The sequence below is a fragment of the Macrobrachium rosenbergii genome, chromosome 14 (assembly GCF_040412425.1).
Source record: "Macrobrachium rosenbergii isolate ZJJX-2024 chromosome 14, ASM4041242v1, whole genome shotgun sequence".
In the NCBI taxonomy this organism is placed as follows: domain Eukaryota; kingdom Metazoa; phylum Arthropoda; class Malacostraca; order Decapoda; family Palaemonidae; genus Macrobrachium; species Macrobrachium rosenbergii.
The window spans coordinates 22130172-22150171 of record NC_089754.1 but is presented as its reverse complement, the minus strand read 5'-3'; the positions used below and the strand labels follow the sequence as shown (position 1 = coordinate 22150171).

The window sequence follows — 20000 nt, the reverse complement described above, 5'->3', positions numbered from 1 at the left end:
GAAAGCACGAAGTCAGTTTACAGAGTGAGGTCGAGGTAAAAGTAATACCTAAGGTCAAGGGTCAGTAATGAATTAAACCTTGGCCATAACTTTATACAAGTTAGACCTTTATTTGACGTGGAAAGTGACGCCAATATCAGGGTCATACACATGGGTTAAAGGTTAAATAAGAATATGCCACTGCCAAAGGCAATGCGTTTCATAACCTATTCATGTTCCTTTTTGGAATTTTTTAGTCATTATAGCCTGTGTTTAGACCACAGCTTCCCGTTTTCATCGATTTGGCAGCTGTCGTATTCATGGCAAATTATTTTCCCTTCGGGGATAACCAAAGAAGTTTTTTTTTTTAAATGGCTTTATAAATTAACATGCCATTTTGGTTGGTTAGGATGTTTCACGAATAGTTCAGTTAGGTTTTCAAGTGTCGTAAAATGTCTGTCGGAAGTATGATCTTATGCTACTTGTGCATTTATACATGCAGATGATGAAATTCTCTCTCTCTCTCTCTCTCTCTCTCTCTCTCTCTCTCTCTCTCTCTCGTTGAACTCTCTGCTCTTAGTATGCTGTAATTCTTGTCTCAGCTCTCTTTCTCATTACCCTCAATGCCTACATGGGCTGGGATCCAACAAATTTGAATTTGAAGGCCATTTGTAATTAACTGAGCTGCAAAATTGGCTTGTACAATCCCCAACTACTATGAAAGCACCCATATCAGACTGGCTAGCATCAGTTAAACCCTTAATTTATAGGGATTGGCAAAATGATTGGACAAATATACCCCACAAAACAAACTAAAACAAATTAAGAACGAAGTTAAAAATGGCATTCTTCTACCCAAAAGCAAAGAATCAATGAGGTTATTTTAACAAGACTCAGAATAGGACTCACACATGGTCATCTGATGTCAACTCCACACAAACCCAATAACTTTGAAAGATGTAACATCCCAGTAACAATCAAACACATCTTGATTGACTGTCCCAGATGGCATCATGAAAGAAAGACTTATTTACAAAATAAATTTTCTAGCAGAAGGTAGAATTAATAATATCATTCTCTTCCTAAAAAATTAAATTGATAAGTAAAATATAATCGTTTAGTTAACTACTTAATTTTTTTATGTACTTTTCCCCATTCTTTTCCCAGCAGAAGAACCCTAAAAGAGTTCAGAGGTCTGGTTAAACAAATCATTTATAACTAAGTATGCTGTAATGGTTTATGTTAAATTAGTTTTATAACCCATTTTCTAATAGAACCTAAAATATCGTTTTCTTTGACAGTATGATACGGAGATTGGGAAACTACGTGATATGGAGTCACAAGCCAGCCAAGTCCAGTTCTGGAAAGTGGAATGTGAAAATCTCAAAAGAAGGTAAGATTTGTCTTTATTTTATTTTAGATTATTTTTAGAGAGCGTTAATAAAGAAAGACCATTTTACGCCTATTAAATTTCACCGACAAATGGCGCAATATTTCCCGCTTTGCAAGTATGATTAGTGGTGGATGTAGACAGTAATGCAATAAATAAAAAACGTGTTTTAACTGCAGGGTTTGTATTGCAAAGTGGACCGTCAAAATTCCCGTAAATTTTAAGTTACATTTTATCAGCACAACTAAAGGGCCGTGTTTAATGTAAATTGCCATTGCAATTATAACACTTTTAAACTGGGAGGAAAAATTATAAGCTATACTGTACATATATATATAAATATATATATACTGTATATATACGTATTTATTTATATATGTATATATGTATGTTTATATATATACACATAAACATACATAGACGCGCACGCACAACACGAGCACTAACACGAACTCTCTCTCTCTCTCTCTCTCTCTCTCTCTCTCTCTCTCTCTCTCTCTCTCTCTCTCTCTCTCTCTCTCTATATATATATAAATTATATATATATATGTGTGTGTGTGTGTGTGTGTATGTATATAATGTGAGTGTGTGCGTCTTTGTGAGAGTTTTTGCCACATGCTGTCATGACTTATATTCACAACCATTAATATCCAATGATAAACATCAGTTTTAATTCCTCTTAGATGTAAGTTATGCCCAATGTATAGTGAACTGGATATTTAACGGTATTCATGGCTTATTATTTGTTATACACACACACACATATATATATACGCTATATACAAGTATATATATATATATAAATATATATATATATATATATATATATATATATATATATATATATATATATATATATACAAACATATATATATATAGTGTGTGTGTGTGTGTGCGTTTATAAACTGGTTTCATAACAATGGCGATCATTATCATTATAAATCCACAATATAGCCACCCTGCTTAAAAGTCTAAGAAAAAAATAAGGTAAGAAAAAATAAACTTTTTATTCAAGTGCAGATGTGTTAATAAAATCTAATGCAAAGATTATGGTTAACAACACATAACATAAACCAAGTGCAGTGAATTTTGAAATACTATCCTGTTGTTGCTAGTGTTACTAAAGGAACTTTCCATAAAAAAAAACCCTTAGTGTATGTCCATGTTTTTGTGATGAGAGAAAATGAGGTCTTGATGCAGACCCTTATATCACTTTCAGTATTGGTATTGTGTCAACGTTATTTCAACACAAGTTGTGAGATCTAGGGATAGGCAGATAAAGGTGAGGAAGCTAAGAGATTGCTAGCACACAGATAGGAGAGCAATCCATATCAGACTTCTTTTCTTATGAGCTACACATCATAATGGTTTATGCTAATGTACCCTTTTTATAGACTGTATACTGTATAGTGCGTTTTGCTGATAAACCTCTTAAATTGATTAAGAATTGTAAAATACGGTTCGTTTTAGGCTAATATCTATATTTCATTGCAATTAGGTAGGGGCTATCTTGGATCTTCGGGTGTAGTCTGTACTATCAGGGCTTTTATTCACTATCAGATTTTGATCAGAAAGGTTTTGCTGATACTTGATTAGCAGTATTCCAATAATGTTATGCATATTCAACATACATGCGGCCACAAGGTTCAAGCCCTCCCTTCACAATGTTGATACTTAAGATACTTAACTTTTCTCCATCCGGGCTTAGTGTTGGTACGGCTGCCAGTACTTCTTTCATTTTTAGCAGATATATAATTCAGTGTTGTTTTTGTTAGTTGTCAAGTGCTATATTATATGCTTGATTTAATTACTGTTATAAATGAACTTGGTTAGACAAATACTGTAGCTCTTGTATTTCTACAGTCTGGTGCGTCTATCATTTCCAAAAGTTCAAATATATTACCTTTTCCTCGAAGCAGATTTTTTCTATAAAATACTGGATTTCAAATTATTTGCACTTCTGTGAAGTTGGAAGGAAAGTATGTATCCATCCGTGACGGGTTTTGAATTTTTTATGTGCTTTTCATTTTTGCCTGTCTGTTGCAGGAGGAAAATTCGCTTTATTTTCCGGAGAATTGTCTTTGTGTGTGTGTGCGTGCGTGTGTGTTGGGCGGGGAATGGGGAGAAAGGGGGAGGAGGGGGATTGTAGCTGAAAAGGGTTCGCGCTGCCTGAGTAGATTTTTAATTTTATGCTGGAAACCTGAAGGCTCTTTCTCAGAGATAGAGAGAGAGAGAAAAAGGGCATTTCTCAGCTTCATAATGCTTTTAACACCTGAAGCCGGGAAAGCAAGGCATTAGAATCCACTTACACCTTAGGGCTTACACTTACGCATTTGTTTAATGTTTTCTGAGCAAGGCCTGACAATTGCAAGCGGTCTGGCGGACACAGAATAGCTTAGTGTTTTTGGAGCTTGAGATTTTAGCCAAAAAAATCTACCATCCCCAAATGTGGATATTTGCAGGTGAAATTATGCCAGCAGTTTTTAGTTTTATGCCGAGGAATATTGGTTTAATTTATCTCGATATTTGGCTTTGGTTAGTCCTTAAATATTAATGGCAGTGTCAGACAACAAAAAATGGCTTTTGCATTCGAAATATTTGAATCCACCTAAATAAAAACAAGTATTCAGTTTCCTACCTCGATGCGAATGAGGGCCTATCAAAAATTTCACCCTGTCTGATAAATTATCAAATTGGACTTTATGCATTACAATATCACCATTACTCTCCTGAAAGCATTTTTCCATTCTGTGAAATACTTCCTGTACAGAAGGAATACATTAAACATTACATTAAACATTTAATTTTGTTTGGAAAATACTATATACTGTGTTTAAATTAATTGAAAAAGAAATAACTGTGTTCTGTTAGTTTTATCATTGCTAGTTGGAAATATTAATTTTACCATTGTTAATCTAGAAATATGTATCTTTTCGATTTCGTACTCGTGGTGTTAAGACAATTGTAAATTTTGCTGTTTAATGAATTTCCACTTCCTATGTAAATATCGGAAAAGAACTGAAAAATATTTTTATATATTCAGTGCTCGTGCGCCAACGAACGATATAAGATGACAAATTCTGTGCTGACAATGTATCCCCTTCCATGTGTCTCACTTTGTCTGGTAAATGCCTATAAGTCATGCTGGCATAATGTTTACAGTGAAGGTATTCACAATATTCACTCTTTCTTAATAACGTATATGCTGCCGTAGTAATATCAGCATTGCTCGCTTGACGGTAAGGCTTATCAGATTACCTACTGAATCTAGTTACTCATGTTAGGTGAGGTTAGTTTTGCATGTTTTTTGTATGGTCAGCAATGATTTACCTAAAGTATTTCTAGTTATATTTTTTCCATATATTTTTCCTTATCGTTACACACAGACATAAGTTTACAGAGAAATAGATTGCGTGTATGCAGGCATGGAGTTTCTGGGACAAATGAAAAGGGGGACAGTAATGTTGAAACGTATTTGGGAAGGGGATTATTCATAAGCAAACTTGGGAAACTCGAAATGCTGTGGAAAAGAATTGTTTTTTGTTGTAAAAAATAAATGAAAGAGTAATTGTAGCTGCAGATGGATGTGATCACTGGTTAGTTGAAACAAAGATAAGGTAAATGGAAATTCAGGTTAGAGAGGGGAGTGTTCAAAATGTAGCTCTAAAGATAATTAATTCTAGTGAATTTGGAGGTGAGCAGAATACATAATGCGAAAATGAATGACCAAAGAGGTTGTGTAAGGTTTAAAGAATGTGAATAATGAAGAGAAATTGCCCAAGCTAGTGAATTAATTACTGTAATTTGAAAGTGCTTACAATAGGAGAAAAGAAAGTTTTGAGGGTAGATGAAACCAGGAAGACAGAGCAATTAATGTTTGCTAAAATGTGGGGAGATTGGAAGCGGGCGATGCGTAGAGATGTTTGATAGTAAATATATTAGTAGCATGGGAGAAGAGTCACAAAATAGATGAAAAAGGAGTGTAGCAATAAGGGTGCAATAGAATGGGAGGAAATTTGACTGTGAAAGTATGGATCAGTGTGTTTGTAGATGGCTTGGTCAAGAAGAGCGAATAGTGAAAGAATTGTACAGTGTAGATAGTTTATGAAGAGAGAAAGAGAGGGAGCAGGTGGAATGAATAGGGGATGATAGGCTTGTGAAAATAATTATGGTGTTGAGGTGTTATGGGGAATGAGAAGAAGGGGGGCTGGTGGCCTAGAACCTCCTGGATAGATGTGTGAAAGAGGAAGGAAGGTTTGATTTAATATCTGATGAACTTTTGTGTTGGTGTACGAAGTAGCTTAAGGTGCGGAAATTTTCTGTACAACTGGCTCTTCCATGATTCAGTAATTAAAATATGAATGCGACAGCAAACATTTTCTCGTCATTTTAGGTAGTTATTCATTACCAGGAGAATTAGATTAAACATATATATATATATATATATATATATATATATATATATATATATATATATATATATATATATATATATACATATATACATATATATATATATATATATATATATATATATATTATATATATATATATATATATATATATATATATATTATATATATATATATATATATATATATATATATATATATATATATATATATATATATATATATATATATATATATATACATATATACATATACACACACATTTGGTGAAATTGTATTTCTAGATGAGATGATTTGTTTTTGTATATTTTCTAACACATGACAACTTATATCGACCAAAACATTTCTTGAAACTTTGTTAATATGTTTTTCTTTGAATGGCAGAGAAAGGTAAGCCTACGCTTTCATCTTCCCTTTTTCTACTTTTTATTTTTTTCCTTCTGTATACCTACGGTGCTTGAACGTCATTAACCAATAATTATTCTTATGACCTAGTAGTCAAGAACTGGTTTTCTTTTGCTCCTAAAATATTAAATTTTGTTAAGCAAGTTCCAGGGTTTGCTTCAGGTAAGTTCTTAAATTAACATTAAAACTAAAAAGTACAATTTAATATTAAGCCATTTACAGAGATAATATTCTAGTTGCCGAATTCTTTAGGAAGAACTAAATGTCACTGTACTTCTGAAGTTTGACAAAAAACCTTTCGCCTTTAAAAGAAAATCATATTAACTTTCAAGTGCTCGTGTCGAAGTTAGCATAACTTAATGCCTCTCTCTCTCTCTCTCTCTCTCTCTCTCTCTCTCTCTCTCTCTCTTATACTCTCTCACACACTTACACACACACACACACACATATATATATATATATATATATATATATATATATATATATATATATATATATATATATATATATATATATACATGTGTGTGTGTGTGTGTGTGAGAGAGAGAGAGAGAGAGAGAGAGAGAGAGAGAGAGAGAGAGAGAGAGAGAGAGAGAGAGAGGCATTAAGTTACGCTAACTTAGACATGAGCACTTGAAAGTTAATATGATTTTCTTTTAAAGGCGAAAGGCTTTTTGTCAAACTTCAGAAGTACAGTGACATTTGGTTCTTCCTAAAGAATTCGGCAACTAGAATATTATCTCTGTAAATGGCTTAATATTAAATTGTACTTTTCAGTTTTAATGTTAATTTAAGAACTTACCTGAAGCAAACCCTGGAACTTGCCTAACAAAATGTAATATTTTAGGAGCAAAGGAAAACCAGTTCTTGACTACTAGGTCATAAGAGTAATTATTGGTTAATGACGTTCAAGCATCGTAGGTATACAGGAGGGAAAAAAAAAAGAAGTAGTAAAAGGGAAGATGAAAGGGTAGGCTTACCTTTCTCTGCCAGGTTTCAGTGCTTGACGTTTTCCCACGCTGCAGTAAGTTAGGAAAAAGGTGTATTACTTATCAGGTAATACTACATCGAGTCCGTCAATTTGGTTGAATAACTAATGAATAGCATTCTGTTAGCCATCATAATTGTTTCATTAAAGTTACCGGGGATTCTAATAATAACTGTTCGATAATGATAGAGAATCATTGACTGTTTGCTTATGTAATGGAATCACCAACTGTTGGTTAATGCTGTGCTTGTTTATTCAGTCGCATTCTGCTTTATCGAAAAATGACGTGGCTTTCTTTTGTCAGCCTCGCCATGGGCAGTTAATTAGAAAGTCAAAAAACTCGCATTCGGCTGAACTTCATCATTTTTCAGGGAAGGAATGTAAATAATGGTGAGGGGTAGGGGAGTACCGGTGAGGTGGCTCAGGTGGAAGCGGGGCGTTTCATCGAGGAAAATGATATTGATTTTGAATCCCCTTTGATTAACAAACGCGAAAGATAATCGCTTGAAGTGTGATGAATGAACACATAATCTGTTGGAATTAGGCGTTGTGTAGAACAATATACAAACGGTATTTTATCCGCAGTGCTATGACACTATCCAAATATCTCCTGATGAGCCATTCGTTTGGTGTAGCATAATTGTTACGCAAGCCATTTACAGGGTAAGTGACTTCGGAAGATTATTAGCAATTATATTCCTTATCCTTTTATTTTCAAGGGAATTTTATTTTTTTTTCTCAGACAGTTCCTTCCCCACATTGAATGCTAACCACAAATTTAGATGATAGTTTTACTGCCAGTACGTCCACCAACTGTATGACTGATGAAAAAGAAAATATCTTCCGACACGTCAGGCCAACATCTATGGATCATAAGTCATATATCATTGGAGAAAAATTATATTCTAACTTGTATTTGAAAAAGATCCCTCCGTCGGGAAGCCTCTGCCTTGCCGGAAAAGTGACTTATTTTGCGAATTCACGTGCCTTCAGTAAAATTACACTCCTAATTCGTACCGGAATGATGTGGGACTGAATTAGATGTATAGACACTTTTGGTGTCTAAATTGTCATTCTCTTGCTTATCAGACCTTCTCTTCTTTCTCCATCCATTTACATCATCCATTTCCTTATTGCACACTTTTATAATCATGTCAACTAGTGCAACCATCCTCTTTCCATATACCAGATAGACTTAGATTCAGTTTCCCAATAATGTATATATAATTCTCATTCTTTTCTGTGTCGGAACCATATGCACTCATCACTATTTTCTTTGCTCTACCTTTTGGTTTTGACCACGCAGTACTCACACATTTGCTTTTCTTCTACACATTTCCACAGTGTTCCTAACAAAGCAAGAACTATCCACTTCTAGTTCTTTACTTTGTATACCTTGTTCTTTCTGCTTCGTTATGTGTCAGTGAATACAGTTTTCCTTGTACAGAAATACTATAATACATTTCTTTCCAGCCCGGTTTACTGTCTTACTGAGCATAGCGACAGGGTATGGGACCTTAAACCTCCTTGCTGCTTGATGACCTTAGGAATAAAGTGATTGCTATTTGCGTGAATTGAAGTGGTTCATTCATAATTTCAGTGACATTTCCTTTCCCATTGGGTTCATAACCCTTTTCTTGGGATATTATCGCACTATGGCTCAAGAATGGGAACACATTATCAACGATTGTGGACTCCTTCGGAAAGGAAATACTTCGTAGATGACAATTGACAGCATTGGTTAACTTCAGTCATGTTAATCGCTGTATATCTCTTTTGTGTATCTATATTTAAAACTTATCTTTGGCATTTTTACAATCTCGTTCTATTTTGTAGCATTATTTCTTCGTCTTATCTGTATAAAGAAATGTTTCTCACTGGCTATCATCCATGCATGAAACAAACAAGAATATTACTAACATTGCTCGAACAATGCTCTGTAAAGAGAATAAAAAGTCAGAAGTCCGTTATTGGACGATTTTCTCTCCGCCTTGCTCGCAGACATTGTGTAGCATAACAGATGGAACATCGGCATTTTTTCATATTTTTCCTTCTATTTATGGAAGATGCCATTTTGCCAAGCAAATGTTGTTGTTTGCGAATTTCATCTAGCCAGAAAATATACTTGGACAGAAGAATTCAGAAAGGAAGGCTTTTTGGACCTTTCTTTCTTTTCAATTCGTTCGTCACTTGAAAAAGGAAAACAAAATTATGTGCGTTAATTTTCAAAATAAATCGTTTCGAAAAGTTACTTTACAGTTGATCATTTAACGTGTTAATTTTCTGGCAATAGCAGCTTTAAGGTTGTTTCTACGCACCCAAATGGTGTTCTTTTCCTAATCATTTATTTATTTTTCCCCGAGACGAAACACGTGCGCGAACGCTTTAAATCACACCTATCTTTTTCCCTTTATATGTATATTTTTTGTTTATTGCAGAGTCTTAGGAAAATACATCTTTGAAAGGTGATAATATATATGTAGATTTACTGGGATGGATTCCACTCATTAGATCTTTGCTACTACTATAAGAATAGCATTGGCGAAACACCATCCCCTAGATTTCAAGTGATAATCTCATTCCGTTGATGAAGTTGGAACAATACCTCTTGATAATAACCAGTTCCTTGCCCGTGTTGTGCCCGTTAAGCATGGTTGTGGCGTTGTGACAAATTTTGGAAGATGAGACTAGGGTGAAAGTTAGGATGTTGAGTGGTCTCTGCAACCGAAGAACTGCGTAGTTCCGTCGTCATTATTTTAAACAGACATATTTATTTGTCAGTATCCTCTTTAGAACTGATGACAGTGTAAGAGTTGAATTGGAATGCTGCGAGATTTGGTCGCTAGTATGCATCGTTATATTATATTGCCTATTGAACACACTTTAGGTTACCTACGTTTGGTTTTGGATTCATGTTTATGGCTGACATGATTTTCCAAAGGACTCCAAGCATCCGCTCATTGTCCGAGAATTCTAACGGCATTATATATAAACATTCAGTGATTGAGATTTCAAAACCCTTCCGCCATCAAGAAATTTAACCCACATCAACCAATCATCACCCGAAATCTACTTGGTAAAATTCCAAACCTTTAAAGATACTCATTGCTTTTAAAGTATGCTACCTGAATACGACGATTGATTGTCAAGTAACTTTTAGTCGCAAAGACTATGGTCAGCAATTCTAGTCCATACAATGAAGCTTAGGAATATATTTTAGGAAAAGAAACGTATCATTATTCGAAAATTATCGAAACTTTAGTTCAAACATGAAAGAGGTCTGAACATTACTCATTGTTATAAATACCCTCAAAATACGATTGCACCCATTTTTATGTACCTCAAGAGACACTTAATTTGATCCTGCTGAGTAGAGCAAGGTTACTAAAAAAATAAATATATGATTAATATGCAAAAACATAAAACGAAAACTTTGTCATGCAATTCCTAATTGCAAGATGCCACGGTCTTTGCGCACATACCCACAGTCACACGAGGGGTCGATCCACATGCAGATTGATAATAAGCATACAGCCGGCTCCTCCAACATAATATTGCCCTTTGTATCCACTTAATGATGGGTACGTTTGCAGACAACTCGTTATTCAGGGTCAATACTGTGGGTGGATTCTAGGCCACCTGGAACAAGTGGATCTCCAAGTAAACATACTTGAATATTTTGTTCGAGTTCCCATCCGCTACTCTCTCTCTCTCTCTCTCTCTCTCTCTCTCTCTCTCTCTCTCTCTCTCTCTCAGGAACACCTGCATATTATCCGTCCTTCCCGTTCTTATTATGTAGTCAGTAAAGTGGGAATTTCTTTCATTAGCCTAATTGACATGATATTTGCCAAATATTTACAAAATAATACGTGTTGTAATGTGGCATATATGGCGTTAATTTTATTCGTTAAGCATTGCAGACTAACAGTGGCACAAGTAATTAAATGATATTGGTTAGCGCGGAAGCATGTTTGGAATGTTGCTTATTAGGTCATGATTGGGAAAATTGGAAGAAGATTACGTCCCTCACCTGACTGCGTAAGCCTTGTGCCGATATATTTTATGGTCTTTGTCATTTACCATCTACCTGAAAAGCTTAATAGATGCTTACCAAAAATTTCGTTGACCATTAAAGGAACTGCTTCTTGAAGATATACAAAGAAAATAGATTTTTCGTGAAAAAAAAAACCATTCAGTCAAAGTATTTTATCTAAAAATATGACGAGAAACAAACCGTCATTCAAAAAAAAGTATGAAACACTTTCAAACTATCACAGCATTAAAGTCAAATGAGTAAAAAAAAAAAAAAAAAAAAAAAAAAAAAAAAATTTACAGACATTTATCATAATCATCACCGCCTCCACCGCGCCGCCGTGTGATGCAATGGGTCTTTGACCAGTAAATACGTCGTGGAATCTGCCACATTAAGGTATAGGCAAAATTCCCGGTGTATCAATACTAATGAACAGTTGAAATTAGGAACTGGAGCGCAAGAACCCAGGCTCAAATTGGAAAAGTGTAACAGGTAGAGAATTGATTTAAGAGATACAAACGACGTCTTAGCTAATTGTGAATCACGCTGAAAAAAAAAAAAAGAAAATAGAAATTTATTTAGGAAGAGTGATTGACATTAATAGAGAAGGAGTAGGCATGGTTTTAAAACCAGTTGTTGCTTTGTCCGGAAGATCCTGAAAAGGTTGTCAGGAGTTTTAGGTGCGACCTGTTTGCCATCCTTGCTTCTGGTGCTCCATCTTACCAAGAAACACTTATCCCCCTTCCTCCAAATCTCCTTAGGAGTTATTAATCACCGAACAGTATTATCTCGGTAACTGGTGGGTCCAAGTAATTAACAACTGTCAATGTGCTATTCAAGATTATGTTTAATGAAACCCCACTCCAAGTAATATTTAAATATTGTATTGGCTGTAATGCAGCAGGGACCGTTATATATGCGGTAAGATATATATGGATATAAATAAATTTCATATATTACTTGAAATCATCATTTATTTTAGCTTTTCCAAGTGTCCTGTATGTACAGTTACTTCTAAAGTAGGTCATCCCTCATGTGGTTATCGTTAATTGATGTCTGTAACGAATTCACCGTATAATGTTTTTCATTCATGTAAAATTGAGTAAAATCAAGAGAGGGATCATTTGTAACTGAAGTCTTCTCTTAGAACTGAGCATTTTCCGATACTTCACGTATTTAATAACTGACCTCTAATGTTGACCACCAACGTTTGTCCTAATAAAACAGACAGGAATTAGTTATTTGGCAGAGAGAGAGAGAGAATGTAAAGAAAGCTACAGTAGGCTATACTGTAACCTCGCTTGTCGTCGTTCATTCTTATTCTAGATATTGGAAGCGTTTTCCATTTTATGTATTTCGTTGGTCCCGGACATTTTCATTTCAGTCATCCATTTGATCAACTCATTACCCATCGAACTTAACCTTTTATTGGCAATTAACTGAATAGAGACCTAACGAGCACGTAACCTACATTACGATATTACGGTATTGCAACAGGAACATTTATTTGATTAGGAAAGGGAACCAGCAGAGCCATTACTGATAACCTTGTATGGTAATAACTAAAAAAAAAAAATACCTTATATCTTCATTGTCCAGTATTCAGTTAGTTTATTCAGTGTAATGGATTCATGCTTAATTATTTCCTGATAGTGAAATGGGTTTTATCGAAAATAACTGAAGTCTGGGAATAAAAAACACTGCAAATTTCTAAACGGTAATCCATGGAAAATGAAAAATATAGAAACTTTTTTAAATACATTACCTTTTTTGGTTTTTAACTTTTAAAAGTTCTGTTATAAATTTTATAAATTTCAACATTCCATAAGAGAAGATCCATTTAACAAAAGGAGACCAGGCTTAGTTGAACATCACACGTTTCAAATAAACTGACTTTATTTGCTAATAAAGTTCCAATATTATTCATGTTTTATATTTAAAATGTTACAAATCCATGTAAAGTTATTCAGGTTATAAGAGTAACTTTTATTGTTAAAGATATGACATACTAAATGTTACGAAGCCATCTCAATTTCGAGCTAACTAAAACATGGTTAAATCTTTTATGGCTTCGCTTATTAAGGTCAATTTTGCAAAATTCATTGATATGTGGTAAATGATAAAAATTCTGAATCTGAGAGATTTATTCAGTCATAAGGTACTAAATGGTATTTAACATAGTCGCGTTTAGTAAAATCACATCGAGAGATAGTCCATAAAACTCCCAGAGCGCTTTGTGCATGTCACGATTAAAGTGTAGTTTTATCTTGCGAAGGAAACTTGTTTCCTTTTTCATGGCAATCGCCTCTATTTGAGATCATGAAAGTAACGATTTCAGAATAACATACAAAGAATCTATGGAAGATAACTGAGTACATAAAATTTTTAAATACTTGGAATTGTGTAAAATTTCCCAAAATCTAGTTGGAAGTGGAATGATATCGTGTTTAATTTTGGCCTCTTGATCTCTTGCTGAAATATGTAAATGTAAACTCTTGATATTTATATGTACATATATAAACACACATACATATACACACACACACACACACACACACACATATACACACACACACATATATATATATATATATATATATATATATATATATATATATATATATATATATATATATATATATATATATATATATATATATGTATATATGTATATAATATATCACACAGATACTTTAAGAAACTACATCAATGATTGAAAAATAATGTAAGGCAAGTTCGAACTCAATGTAGCTTTTTCAGATATTTCATACCATTAGGAAACATCTATTCAAGGAGCCTATTGCTTTCTCTCTCTTTCTCTTTCTCTTTCTCTCTCCCTTTCGCTAGCTCGCTCTCTTCTGTATCAATAAGCTTCCCTTAAAATTAAATTGCTTCTAGTATGTTGCTAGAAAGCAGTCTGCATACAATTTGCATACAGAAAGATTTGTGACCGAGGTTGGAAGGGAAACTGTGCAATATTATACAGGATGACGTGAACGATTGTGTATACATATATGCAGATGCATTTTGCATATGAATATATTGTGGTTTCTTAACTTGAGGAAATATCGTTAGTAAATAATAAAGCTATTATCGATCAAATATTTATGAAATACTCAATCTGCAAGGGTCTCTCTCTCTCTCTCTCTCTCTCTCTCTCTCTCTCTCTCTCTGTATATATACATATGTATGTATGTACAATATGTATGATTATATACTTATACACGCACAAATATATATACTATATATATATATATATATATATATATATATATATATATATATATATATATATATATATATATATAGTATGTGTGAGTGTATTGTAAAGAGGAAAAAGGTTGGGCTTAACAACAGAGTAAGATGTGGACCTCCCTTCTTAACGGAGATGAATATTAAGAGTAAAGGAAAATTTTAGAAATCTAACATAATCGTTTCTAATCCTGTCCTTTCCCGTCACTCCACACATCCATCTCAACATCCTCATCTCTGCTACTTCCAACTTCCTTTCTTGAGCCTTCTTTATTGTCCACGTTTCAGCCCCATACACCATCGCTGGTCTAACTACACTTTTTTAAAACCTTCCTCTTGTCACACAATATTCCCGATGATCTCCTCCAGTTCATCCAAGCACACTGTATCCTGTGGTTTATTTCTGCGTCCATGCCACCATCGCCCATCACATAGGACCCAAGGTACTTGAAAGTGGTAACCCTTCTGATGTCGTCTAAACCTAATTTAACAGCACCCTGTTTTCCTGCCCCTCCCACCCACAGATGTTGTGCCTAAGCTCTGCTTATCCTTAAACCTCGATCTTCAAGTGCTTGTCTCCACAACTCTAGTTTTATCTCCACCCCTTCTCTAGTCAGGTCCACCAAAACAACATCATCAGCAAACATCACACTCCACGGGACTTCTTCTCTGACACCTGATGTAATAACATCCATTACAAGGTCAAAGATGTAGGGACTGAGAGTTGAACCTTGATGTAAACCAACTCTTACACTAAACTTTGCTGTTGTTCCCACAGTGCTCCTTACCTGAGTGGCAACCGCTGCATACATATCCTGGACTACTTTAACATACTTTTCTTAAACACCCTTCTCTCTCATACATCTCCATACTTCTTGCCTAGGTACCCGATCATATGCCTTCTCCAGATCAATAAATACTAGATGTAACCGTCTCTGTCTTTCTGCATGTTTTTCTATTGCTTGCCGTAGCGCAAAAATTGCATCTACTGTACCCTTTCCCGGCATAAACCCGAATTGTTCTTCACTTATTGTTGTTTCATTCCTTATTCTTTTCTCTATAATTCGTGCATATGTCTTCATAGTATGAGATATCAGTTTTATCCCTCTGTAATTTGTGCAGTCTTGTTTATCCCCCTTTCCCTTATATATTGGGACCATAATGCTATTTCTCCAGCTGTCCTGCATTTTTCTTGGCGGTAGACCTTTGAAAAGAGGTCTCAGAGTATATAAACTCCTTCTCCTCCCAAGCATTTCCACACCTCAACTGGTATACCGTCAGGTCCAACAGCCTATCCATTTTTCATTTTGTCAAGTGCTGTCTTCACTTCTTCTCTGGTGATGTCTGGAACTGTTCTTACTCGTGGGTTTCCCTCTTCTCTTATTCTTCTGGGGTTCTCTTCGTTTAATAGCTTCTCAAAAGGTCCTTCCATCTTGCTGTTATACATTCTTCCCTTGACAAAACTTCCATTTCGGTCCTTGATCTGCTTGATGTGCGTCAGATCTTTAGTTGCGCTATCTGTTCTTTTTGCTATATTGTAGATCATCTTCTGACCCTCTGACGTTTCTACTTTCTCATACATCTCATTTATTCCTTCTGCCTTTGCCCTTGCCACAGCCCTTTTTGCTTCTTTATTTGCAATTTTCCAAGTCATTTCATTTTCCACAGATTCATCCCTTTCATATATTATCCTTGCTTCTAGTTTCCTTTTTACCTTATCTTGAGTATCTTGGTTCCACCACCAGCTCTCCTTATCATTAGGTGGTCCTCTACCTGATGTTTTCCCTAATAGCTCCTCTGCTGTTCTCAGTATCATTGTGCTATTTTCTTCCCACCAGATGTTCACATCATCTGCCAATCTAATGCTGTGCAGGACCTTTTCTTTAAAGCTGTCTCATCTCTTGGTCTTTTAGCCTCCACCACTTTATCTTGGGCTGCGCCATAGTTTTCCCCTGTGCAGCCCGCCGTATCAAAAAATCAGACACAACTGACCTATGTTGTGGGCTAACAGTTTCTCCCTTTATGATCTTACAGTTCTTTACTTCCACCGGATGGTTTCTTCCACACAACAGAAAATCTATTTGCGTCTGTCTCCCTCCACTACTGTATCTTGCGTAATTTTTGCTTGTAAAAAAGTTGTTGTTTATTGCCAAATCAAAAGATGATGCAAAATCTACTATAAGTTCTCCTTCATTCATTTCTCCCATTCCATGCCCTCCATGAATCCTACTGATATTTTCCCGACTGCGTCCAGTGTATCCATTCAGGTCACCTCCATTCACCAGTCTTTCTTCCATTTCTATTGATGTAATCATCTCATCAATCTCCCTCCAGAATCTATTTTTAACTTCCTCATCACAGCCCATTTGCGGTGCATAAGCACTGACTACATTTAGAATGTGTCCCCCACAGCACAGTTTCACTTTCATTATTCTACAGCTTTTTCTGTCAACCTCAACTACATTTTCCTTCATTTCCTTACTAAGAACAACCCCAACTCCACATCTTCCGCTTTCATCAGTTCCACTATACAACATCTTAAATTCACTACCAATCTCTCTTGCCTTGTTTCCCTTCCACCTTGTCTCTTGCACACACAGTATATCAATTTTCTGATATTCATAACATCTGCCACCTCCCTACTTCGTCCGGTCATGGTGCCAACATTCAAGAGTTCCAATTCTAAGCTCTTGGACTTTCTTCTTTAACCACGCCTGTCCTTGACGTGGTAGCCCTTGCCCATTTATCGGGTGGGTCAGGCGAAGCCCGCCCGCGTCGCGTGAACAGGGTACGCTCTGGCCTTCTCTTGGCTGTTCCTGGCTACTATCCATGGTTTTGTCAGAGGTTTCACGGCCGGATGCTTGTCCTGCCACCAACCCTCACCATTTAGCCGGGCTTGGGACCGGCATAAAGTTGTGCTGGCTTGCACCCCCTATGGCTGGTTTTTTTATTCCTTACCTTATATAATTACTTAATTAATAACCCCCATACTCTCTCTTTAGCAAGTTATACGCACTCATGTGTGCACACTATAAACGTGCATATTCTTCTTTTGTATAAGTATTTATATTTCCATTATTACATGGCTGAAATAACATCACTATTCATTATCCTTTGGCCCTAATCTTGAGGAGAATTTAACATGAATTACATATTCATTTCGCCAGCAATTGCGCTCAGATATTTCCTTTCATTAAAACCGTAGTACTCTCATTTGAGCACCCAAACATAAAGGTAGTTGCTGAGAAATCTTTGTTCTTTAATGCCTGTAGTGTTACTATGATAGCCATCGTTTTGGCTTTGTGCTGTTTTTTAAATGGAAATTTATTTGTAGGATTTTCCTAATATAAGCATTTTACAGCATTGCTATTTAAATGTGCGCCTGCAACGCATTTTAATTAAAAACGGGCGTAAATAGGACCAGCGTCAATGATATCGGAACATTTCTTTTAATTTGTTGTCAAAAGAAATGCATGGTTAACCCTTTTTTTCTGATTGTTCACTCATGATATTATATTCATTGCGTATTTAATACCGCAGTTCCCTCCTCCATCGACATTTATTTTTGCGTATTTTTTGAGATCATCTTTTTTTTGTTGTTGCTTGATTAATTTTCTGTAAATACTATTAAAAACGCCAAGCCGGGCCTTTTTTCAAGGCATGTACATGTCATAGAATGACCAAACTAATATAGATAGCGTACTGTGAATGTCTAGCCATGACTTCTACCTGACTTTGTCCTTTTACTTTGAAACACATTACATTCAGGTTGGTAGTTGCTAAAGACCCACTTCTGATTATGAAAATCCGTCTAGAAAAGACACTTGCATTCACACACTAGCATATAACATAATGTAAATAAACAGTTTCTCTAGTTTTCGCCGGTGGTTTTGTATTGATGTGTATGAGAGAGAGAGAGAGAGAGAGAGAGAGAGAGAGAGAGAGAGAGAGAGAGACCAAAGGCTATCTGTTCCTGTTTTCAATGTCTTTTCCTCTCAGAATCGGTGGATGCATAACCATAATTCTCGCTTTGAAAACATTCCGCTTTGAAGCCTTCAGTCATCCTTTCCCCCGGACGAAAATCCAATAACGTACAAAGCACTAATGACTGTTATTTTTCCGGATGGCTATATTCCATTATCATCGATAGGTTTTCGGTGAATTTGTCTGAACGGTGGTTAATCTTTGTTATTAGTTTTGATTTTATTATTTCTGTCTAACTGCCTCTCCTCTAGGTAAAATTGGGGCTCAGTAAACATAAAACAAAACAGCTGATATTGCCACATACGGCGCTGAGTTATAATAAGTGAAGTCAGTGAGAAAAGAAAGTACTTTTGACAAATTTACCTCCGACGGTAAAACAAAAATTTTTATTCACGTTCGTACCGGGATGACTCCCAAAACCTAATTTTATTTCCCTCTTGGATCCTTTGTTCGCCCCTCAATTAAATTCTGTTTAATTCATCAGCGACGTTTTGAGATATTTACTTGGTGCTTACTAACATAAACCTTTGTTGGTTATATGGAGTCGTTTCTATGAAAAAAGCGCCAAATCTGTATGGATATTCACCGAAATTTTATTTTTTTTAATTAGCAAGGCAGGAAATGTTTTAGACATTTTTCATCCAATTCACCATACTGTCAGCCAAACAGAGGAAGAATTAGTGCTTATCGTCATTGTTACCCCTCATAAGTCTTGGATGTGGTCAGTCAATGAATATTTTGGCCAAATCCGGTTTTAACTTGTTCCGTATTTTTCACGGAATGCTGCTAACAGATACCACAAAAAAGATAACAAACAGGCAGAGAAACAGAAAAACCTAAAAAAAAATTCTCTTTGGAAAAAGTTTAAAGGGAAATATTTTCGCCCCGTAGGGGGTTAGTGCCGTCAGTGCACCTCATGCGGTGCACTGTAGGCATTACTTAAGGTTCTTTGCAGTGTGCCTACGGCCCCTAGCTGCAACCCCTTTCGTTCCTTTTACTGTACCTCTTTCATATTCTCTTTCTTCCATTTCGACCCTCTCCTAACAATTTGATTCATAGTGCAATAGCGAGGTTTTCCTCCTGTTACACCTTTCAAACCTTCTGTCAATTTCCGGTTCAGCACTGAATGACCTACTAGGAGCCAGTGCTTGGCCTTTGGCCTAAATTCTATATTCAGTTCAATTGAAATATTTTCCCTAAGTTTATTCAGACTATGATTTGTAGTTAGTTCGTAATCCTGCTAACAAACAGACAAACCGGAACAAGAGCATAACCAGTTAGGCGGAGATCGGAATTAATCCTTCCACAACTTCACAACCGCTACATATCCTACCTAAAGTCTCTTCGGCAGTCACTTTGCTTTGCATTTCTAGATATCCTAAGCCCTTTGTGCTCTAGGGCTTCAGTAGCTTTGTCCACCAGTATTTTATGGATCAGCCTTTCCTTCGTGCTTCAAGAATTTTGAACTATGCATCTTTTTGTTTCACAGTCCCTTTCACTTTCAGTTTCCATGACAAAGCTTTCCTGAAACACTGTGATACATCTTTTCCTTATGGT

General features: G+C 35.6%; 1 protein-coding gene across 9 annotated transcripts in view; it reads left to right on the top strand.

The window, feature by feature from the left end:
- Positions 1-20000, top strand: part of LOC136845771 (trichohyalin-like) — a 576224-nt gene that overhangs the window by 167932 nt on the left and 388292 nt on the right. For all 9 annotated transcript variants that reach the window (XM_067116039.1, XM_067116041.1, XM_067116040.1 and 6 more), the window contains exon 4: positions 1281-1372. In XM_067116039.1, the coding sequence (XP_066972140.1) occupies positions 1281-1372 (92 nt within the window). The remainder of the gene's footprint in view (positions 1-1280; positions 1373-20000) is intronic.